The sequence below is a fragment of the Dermacentor variabilis genome, chromosome 2 (genome assembly GCF_050947875.1).
Source record: "Dermacentor variabilis isolate Ectoservices chromosome 2, ASM5094787v1, whole genome shotgun sequence".
NCBI classification, from domain to species: domain Eukaryota; kingdom Metazoa; phylum Arthropoda; class Arachnida; order Ixodida; family Ixodidae; genus Dermacentor; species Dermacentor variabilis.
Window position 1 is genome coordinate 14,913,965 of NC_134569.1, and position 8,864 is coordinate 14,922,828.

Genomic DNA, 8,864 nt, shown 5'->3' on the forward strand with positions numbered 1-8,864 from the left:
TGCATCACCTTTTCGTAACCAGTAAAAAAAACAAACAAAAAAAAACGCTTTTGCAAAACAAGAGACGCACGGTCGCGACAGCACTTGGTAACCTGCCAACAGGCAGTGTCCTAGTCAACACGTACTCGCCTCGCGCGCCGCGATTTTACGCCAGATTTTCTGCTCTTCCATAGAGGGAGAGAGAGAGAGTTACGAAAAGAAAGGAACAACCCGCGGAGAACAACGAGGGGTGTGCACGGGTCACAACGTCTCAATGAGGCGATGAGCGACGGCGAGATGGCAGGGCGGAACCGCGCGAGGCGAGAGCGCGCCGAGCCGACCCCACGCGGAGGCGCGCACCGCAACATCGACAGCGGGCACCCTTCGACCGAGAGTCGCATTTCGCTCGCTCGCTGGATGCGGCAGCGTGAACTTATTTTCCAACGCCCCGTTTCCCGCCTCGCAAGACGAACAAAGCTCGCGGCCCGATCGTTCACCCCACGTCCACAGTCGGCGCACCTCGGCCGCGCTCTTCACGAGGTGAAAACGAAGACCGACGCAAATCACCGCAGCGTCTTCCTTGCACTGTACGCCCATTTTCGCGGCACTTCTTGCAACTGGGAACCCAGGACTGCGCAATGCAGAACGTGCAATCCAATTTAGAAGCATACGTTGCCAGGTTACCGTCACATATGCGGTTAACACGCGCGTTTTCTAAAGACAACGTGTCACCAGCGCCGACAGCTCGGACCAAGAGCCCGCTTGAAAGAAATGTCGATCTCGCTCCTTCTAAAAGCAACAACCAAAGCACAGAAGTATGCTGTTCGATTCGAACGCATGAAATAGATGCGTTCGGTGTTTCAAGACCATGTTAACTCGACTCCACTGCGCTAGACATTGAGGGATCGTTCGTATCTTATAACAGCCCCAGATAACTCCCCCCATCCAACGAACCAAAAGTGCAATCGTCTAGAGAATGTCCGGCGATGTGCTACGGCGGTGCATTTGAGGTGCAACGTGAAAAATTGTTGCGCTGGAGTCGAGTTGACCCTGTTCTTTTTTCCGAGGTGTGCCGGTCTCATGTTTCGACAGCAGCTTCGCAGGCTTCACAGCCAGGCGTACAGAGACTCCAGCGTGGAGTAGAGGGTCGGGGGCACTTCACTCAGGCCGACCTCTCCATCCTTTCGACCACGAAAGTTCCCCTCTCTGTGGAAAGGCAAGTTCCAGGGGGAGGCACGTGTACCCATTGTTGCTAGCGTGCAACCGGCGCCCCACCGGGCGTCGCACCCGCAACCTTCGGCAGACAATGGCGGTGGCTCCGAACTTGAGAGGGCGATTCGCAACTCGCACCGAATTAACGTACGTGTGTTACCCGAAGCTAGTATAGCTTTTAAAGCTGTTATTCAGTCACGTTTATGTATAGTAGAATGCCACTTCTGCTCAATATGGCCCAGATTTTCCTCTTCACAAAACGCGTTTTGTTAAGTAGCTGGCCGGGGCAGCACAAACATTTCTTGAGGCCAAGCAAAATACTTCATGGCGTCCGGAAGACCTCTGCCTGTTGTACACGTACAGGAGCCGAGAGCCCCCGCAAGAATGGTGCAACTAAGTGCGCGTTCCACATGCACAACAGCAACGGTCAACGCCCATTTTTAGAAGCGAACATGCACATAACCATTCTGTGGACGAAGGAAACACAATGTGTATCATCGTCTAATCACGTCATAGCTATATACTTATGTCCTACAAGCCGGCTTTCTCTTTAATCCTCGGCACCAGAAAATCAGGTAGTTTGTTTTGAAACTCATCAAATCGATCGTTTTAGTGCGATAGGCAGGCAAGTCTACAAAACAACATTTGTCCGAAAACGTACGTAACGTCATTCTCGTTTCGCGAACCTTGAGTGGTGATTATATAGCACGAACGGGAAAAGAACGTAGCTAATATTTCAAATGGACAGAGACGAACATCTGAAGATCGGTGTGCAGAAAGGAGCCGCAGGGAAGGTGCTCTACACGTTATTATGTGCTTCGCAGCGCAGTGCTGCAACATGCAACGTTTCACGGACGCGAGACAACTGGCGTCATCAAGCGCCAGGAACTGAGTAATGAAGGCCGGGCGAAGGACAAGAAGCTATCGTATAATCCACGAGGGACCGAGCCAGCGCGTTCGCGCGCAAATGATATGAAGAGACGCAGCACGAGCGAAAGCAACTTTCTCCATGTTAACTGCTCATCGCAGTAAATGATTCGATGTCGATGGTGCAAAGAGTCTGCTGGTCGTTTAATTCATGCTTTGAAGCTTTTTTGTTTCAGTAGTCCTCGTGACAAAACGAAGAGAGACAGAGAAAGAAGACTCCAACTCCAGTTGTCGCCAAACTCATCAAGGACATCATCATCATCATCATCATCATCTACGTAATGAGAAACACTGACGGATTGGGAGTGCAGCGAACGGTTAATGCTATTGCGACGCGTTGCGAACTAATGCGCAATTTGAGTGTTGTTGGTGGTTGTCGTAACCTGTGACCCAAGCTGGCGTCACACAAGGTCGTTCAATGGCGGCACATATACGTGGCACGTATGGCCCACACTCTTAGAATGCAATATCTTCGTGATCGGCAAAGGAAAACGGACAGGTAGTCGCGACTTGGTCGTTACAGAAAACTGGGTTGAACTAGCCAAGGATGCTTCGCATTGAAAACCCCCGTCTAATTATTGAACGAATGAATCTATTAAACGCAAGCAAATCGACTGCATTTAAGCCCATGTCGGCCCGCTTCTTGACTTATGCGAGCACGCCGCATTGAGAGCGTACGACCTTGGCTCTGCGCGAATGAAGATGCGCGAAACGGTCGGCAGAGTCCGTGGGTGTCAATTCAGCCCGGCGGCCAACGGAGCCACATCAGCAGCGCCTGCTTCCGCCAACTTGCATGGCGGCGGGACGAACCAAGTGAATGTAGTGCCGTCTGCTTCGTCGCCGTCGTCTGCATGCGTGTGCTGCTCGCTTATGAGCGCGCGCTTTCCCACGGCACGAAATTCACCCTTTTCGTTGCGCCTTTATTACATTCGTCACTTCCTGAAGCTACAAAGCCCGCGCCATGGGCCCATGTGTTCGAAGCATTTCCTGCTGGGCGTGCGGCTAGCTTATGAGATGGCAGAGGCAGGAACGAAGAGAGCGCTCGGAGCACCTCTCTCCGCTAAGGGGTTGCATTTAAGTGCGTCATAATGATAATGTTTAACGCCATTTTGTGTGCAATAAAAGAACAATGTTAGCATTTAACTTCCCGGAGATCAGGTTATTGCTGCGTGAACAACGCCACTAAAAACAGAGAATTGATAATAATGCAAAGTGGTTTACGCTTTCCACCCAACAGAATCCAACGTCTGTGCTGAGGGGCGAAGGCGTACGCCGCGCCCTTCCCGAAGTGCCGCCTGCCTTCTCAGAACGAGGCGCCACTGACATTGACCGAAAAAAAAAAAAAAAAACGTTTCGTTCTTATAGGTTTGTTGGATGGCCGTCGACCCAGTAATTGCGCAATGGGGCCTCAATTCCCAGACAGCGCAACAAATAATTTGTTACGTCACCTTTTCATGCGGTCAGTTTAACGCAGACCTGCTAACCATCGCAGCTGAAAAATACTGCGGTTGAACCTAAAAAATACGAACGTTTCGTGAAAAGCACTCAGAACTGTTTGATTGCTAGAGATATTGACTGTTCAAGAAATTCAGAAAGTGTGTATGTATACCGACGCCGTGAATTGCCATTCTGCTCAACAGAGGCGCCGCAAAAAATATCTGCGCCGGAGACAAACGATATTGTTAAGCTCATTCATGAAGCATTCACGTAACGTCGGCCGATATATTGTTTTCCATTACATGAATAAGTGGACGGCGGGTAGGCTCAATTAGTCTAGCAGATCCGAAAAGTCGGGCTGAAGATCGCTCGGGGACATTGTTCTTCTTTTTTTATTGTTATAGAAATTATATAGACACTCCAGGCGCATTTCTGCCGTCGGCGTCGGCGTGATGTTCCGTATAAAATCCAAGGGTGATAACATCGTCGCCTCTCGCCGTATGTTGTATGCACGAGTGAAAGCGTGCGAGGGTAAGCCGACGATGGTGGCTCAATATCGCGCGCGCAAGGGAGGAAAGCGGGGAGGAAGCGCGCCGTCTTCCGCTGCGCGCAAGGCAAGGGAGGGAGGGCGTTCGACTAAGCGATCTGCGATGGGGATAGAGTGCGCTGAGTGCTAATCACATCGTGTGCGCTGTTTTAGCTGCTTAGTTCGCGTTGAAGCCGAGAGGCAGCACGAAGGTTAATTCGCTCGCTAATGCTGCTGCGCTTTCTCACTCCAGCGTTTTGACATGAGTGTACGCGGTCATCGAGTGAGATGTGTTCATGTTTGCTTGGAGCGCGTTACTATGCTTGTTTAGTTAGTAAGCGAATGTTTGCAAGTTTATACTACTATTAAACTATTATCTTTACTTCATATAGCTGTGTAGTAATTTGCTATCACAAGCAATGTTTCGTCTTTCGGATGAAACTGCGACTTCCTTAACAAGTTTTACCCAAAATCTGGACCCAAATAAGGAATAGTAAACCTACTATTGTGAATACAACAGTCATAAACAAGTTCTAAAAATTGGGCAGTTTACAATTGTGTATGTGTATATATATATATATATATATATATATATATATATATATATATATATATATATATATATATATATATATATAAGAAATGGAACTGAGGGGCCTGATCTTTTATTAATCATATCATAAGAATCCAACAAACAATGGCACCAAGGCCAACATAGGGGAAATTACTTGTACTTACAAACTGAATTAAAGAAATCATAAATTAGTGGAAATGAAACGGGATGAAAAAACAACTGGCCACAGGGGGGACGGGAACCCACGTCTTCGCATCACGCGTGCGATACTGTTACCAATCGGGCAACTGGTAAAAGCATGGCACGCGTAATGCATCGAAAAGGCTCTTAGATTCCCACTGGCTGCGACGCCACGTCACGCGCAGCTCGACGGAGCAAAGCCGGAGAAAGGGAACGCTGCTGCCGCGTAACGGGAAAGGGAATCACCGCGACGCCACGTCAACCTTTCAACCCTGTGTTATCCGCGCGTTCCTTTTCCGCGCAAGCTCTCGCCTGCGTTCTAACTGCGCCTCGCTATAAAGAACTTGGTGTATAAAAAAAACAATAAATTCGAATGAAAGACCGTTCGCGGTAGTGCGTTTCAAACCTACGACTCCACGCTCGACACCACTGGGCTAGACCAGGCCAAGCGCCTCAACACGCTCGCTTGACCGCGAGTAGTTCATAAGGACCACACAGCATCGTTCAATTGAGCACTGATGCTTTCGAATTCATACTCATAAGTACTTAGGTGTCCTTGCATTTTTTCATCCCTACCTTGAGGATACATTACACTTTGTGGAGCCCCAGTACATTGCGGTAACACGGACTCCTAAGGACGCACATTGAAGGACGGAAATACGTCGCGTTATATTGCACGGTAAAGATTATGATAGTTTGTGACTAATGAACCCTTTGTAACGGGCGGACTTAATATTAGTGTCCTAGACAAGATAAAAAAAAGAAAGGAAAGAAAATCGAAAAACACGTAGTCGGCACCGTTCGCGACTGTTTTATGGCTCTCCACTACAGTTACGGAGTAGCTGCAACATCTATCCACGGCGATACCCGAGTCTCAAGTGAGCTGCCCACCGGGATACCGGGTCTCAGCGTTGCGATGAGTGATTGACGATTTTTTTCCCACACGCGCCACGAATAAGGTTACTAAAACAGCCTACCAGTTATTTTTGTACCTTGCAAACACTCTCAAATTATGTGTTTATCTGGAACTCAAAAATGCACGAGTACAGCCATGTCGTCTTGTTTTCGGGCAGGGATCGAGTCTCTTCGCTTAACTTTTTTATGAGATAATAGAACAAGAAGCTTTAATTGTCCTTACCGTTCGGATTGAGCGAGAACAAATACTAATCGATCACACTGCTGCCGTGAGCGCCTCCAATTGGTAGTGCTCCGTCATTATTTCTTCGTCAGCAGGTCAAGTGATACCATGGCATAAGTGCATCGGAAGAGGCACGACAGTATACTCATAGAGAAAGAAATTTATTTCTCTATGGTATACTGCCTTGCGGTCGGGGCACCCTTCTGCTTTACGAAAGAAGCACCGGCGCTTCCAGCGCGAGTGAATAATAACCACAAAGAATGGCGTGATGGTCGCAAGCGATGTTCTGTCAGACCATGGCCAAAAAGCTGTAAAGGCGAACCAGACGGTCTGCAGACATGGCATCTTACATCTCGGCGTTCGCCAAGAAAACGCGAGGCGATCGAGCTGCATACGCTAATCACGGCTAGCGGGAATACGAGCCGGGAAAACGGCAAGATACCATTCGTTTCCTTTCCACTTATGACAACGGACCCACTACCGTAGCGCGCTGTGTCACGGGCGCTGCATTTTCGTGGTCATTATAAAGTCGTTGCGTATAGCCTCGACGTGCGAATTCCACTCGGGTATTCAGATGCGGAGTGAGGTTTATAAAAGAAAAATCTTAAAAAAGAGAGAGAGTTTACGCGCATCCGCGGCGAGCTGACCTCGATCAGGACACGAGCAAGGCTTCTTTTCGGACAAAGCCAGTGTGAAGCTGATTCAATATATTCTCCCCGAACGCTAGTGCACTTGTTGATGACTGCGAACATGGTAATGCAATAACACGCATTTTCTTTTTTTCCAAGTTCTTGCAGTTTCCGAGCGTTTTTCTCCCTTTCTTGTCCCGCTCTCGCGCCGTTTCTCGAGAAAGCCGGTGCCTTGATTGCAAGGAGAGCGCAGCAGCCACCACACGGATGGCGCACTCCCAAGGTCAGCGGCACTTGTTGCGGCGGGCAAACAAGGTAGGAACGAGGGGAGCACCCCCGTGGAGAAGCGGGGCCCTCGTTCGCCTCTCGAGGAGTGGAAAGACGACGCCCTTTATCGCGCAGCAAACCCAGCTACGTGCACAATAACGTGCTGAAGGGAGTGGCCGAACCGCAACATTTCTTCGGTTTTTCTTCAACGCGACTGGCCGGCCTGTCGTGTTGACGCTGAGCCGTGCTCCCGCAAGGGCTGCAGGAAACAGCGTCAACCTTTCCTTATCCCTTCAAGAATCACTTCTCTCTGTCGTGCCGAGGTTTCCATCCCAGCGCCAGCCCGGCGCTCCACAGGTGGCCGCCGCAACCTCGCGCAGATTGACACAGACGTCTCATGGGAACATGCAGCCGTACGCGTGTAACATAAAACATCTGGGTAACATAGCACGTGCGTGTGCTAAGTTCAGAGCTCGTAAGAAAAGCTCGCGGCCAATTTCGAATAATTTACAAGCTGTAAACACCACCATCGGCTGGTCTGTTCAACAGTTCGTTCGTTCTTTATTTTTTTTTTTATTTTTTTTTTGCTATGGCCTGAGCAACGCACTCGTTGGTTTGCTTCAGTCACAGCTGTTGTGAGAGGGAGATGGGCGGCAGCACGCGCGGCTTGCGAAGGAGCCCGAACGAATGCTCTGGCAGCAACGACGACGGCGACTCCGTTGGCAGCCGCGTACCGCCTCCGGTGGTGAAGCGCACTTTGTTGATCTTATTCGGCGAGCTCCAAGTTTGGGCAGCAGGAGGAAAAGAAACGCGCGCAGATCGGCGCGCGCTCGCGCCCACACGATCCTCTTGCAGCGGAGATGCGGGCTGAGCGCTTCTCTCAGCCCACACGCGAGCATGAGGCACGTAACGCAAGCTCGCACTTCTCCGGTACACCGAGGAGCGAATGCTTTTAGACAGGGCCCACCATACCCGACCCCAGCAGCGGGAGCTTTCCAAATAGCACTGGCACTCCAGAAACGGCAAAGCGAGCGTGACCCTAGCTGCAACGCCAAGGAGAGCGGCAACACACTTTGGGGCGAATAGAAACATGTAATGGGCAAGCGTGCCGACGCGCGCTGTGCACGCATGCGACGCACCTTGAGCCTCTACCACCAGGTATAACTCTAGGCGCAGGTGCGTGAGAAGTTCCGGACTCTGGAGTTTCGGTCATCGATCGGCGAAGACATCCCGCATCGAACCGCGAAACGTCCCGCAACGAACTTTCGGAATGCTCGGAGGGACTAATGTTAGCGCGCTGCTTTTCTTCGGAAGGCCAGATATTAGAAGACAAGCCCAGAAATAAAGTGCAAGGAACACGCTCAACTCACAGGCTTTCGATGGTCACGCCGTTCTCGACGGTCTGATGTTCGGAGACGGAGTATCCAAAGTAGCTGCCCTTCGTCCCCTGCTTCAGAAGAGGTAGCCTCGGTTCCAAATTGAAAGCACGCACGCTGGCTAACAAGCCCGCCACTGTTATGAGTAAATACATTGTCTGATCAGTCTAAGGGCATGCAGCAGCGTCCGAAAACGTGTCCGTTCTACGCAAAGCACATTCACTGCCCCACACCCACAAACCCCGAAGGCCTTTAGTAGTTTCAAATGCACTCGCGGCACAGTTTCTCCGGCCCGCCCGCATGTAAGCAGCAGCCGCGATGCCCGATCCGGCTGCTCTCGCTCGCTCTCGTCTCAACCGCCCTCTCACTCTACGCGTTGCATTCTCCTCTCCCACACAATTCACCGCGCCATTTGCGGTAAAATTGGGAACTAATTCACGAAGCGCCTTCGTTCGTCTGATCCATAGAGTTACTATACTGTCTGATCCGGTCCTGTCCTGCAACTCTATGCTGTCCTGCCTCCTGCCACAGCCAGCCTCAGGGACAAGCACGCCTCACCACTAAATCGCACGAGGACTGGGTCGCACCGCAATCAGATGCCACCAGAAGAATTAACGCT

General features: G+C 50.5%; 1 protein-coding gene across 2 annotated transcripts in view; it reads right to left on the bottom strand.

The window, feature by feature from the left end:
• LOC142571390 (integrin alpha-PS1-like) overlaps window positions 1–8,592 on the bottom strand; it is a 165,200-nt gene extending 156,608 nt beyond the window's left edge. Inside the window, exon 1 of one of the 2 annotated variants that reach the window (XM_075679695.1) lies at window positions 8,240–8,590. In XM_075679695.1, coding sequence (XP_075535810.1) covers window positions 8,240–8,400 — 161 coding nt within the window. In that variant the 5' untranslated portion in view covers window positions 8,401–8,590. Of the gene's footprint in view, window positions 1–8,239 lie in introns of both variants that reach the window. The other variant, XM_075679698.1, reaches the window with a different exon arrangement.
• Window positions 8,593–8,864: the final 272 nt, after the last annotated feature.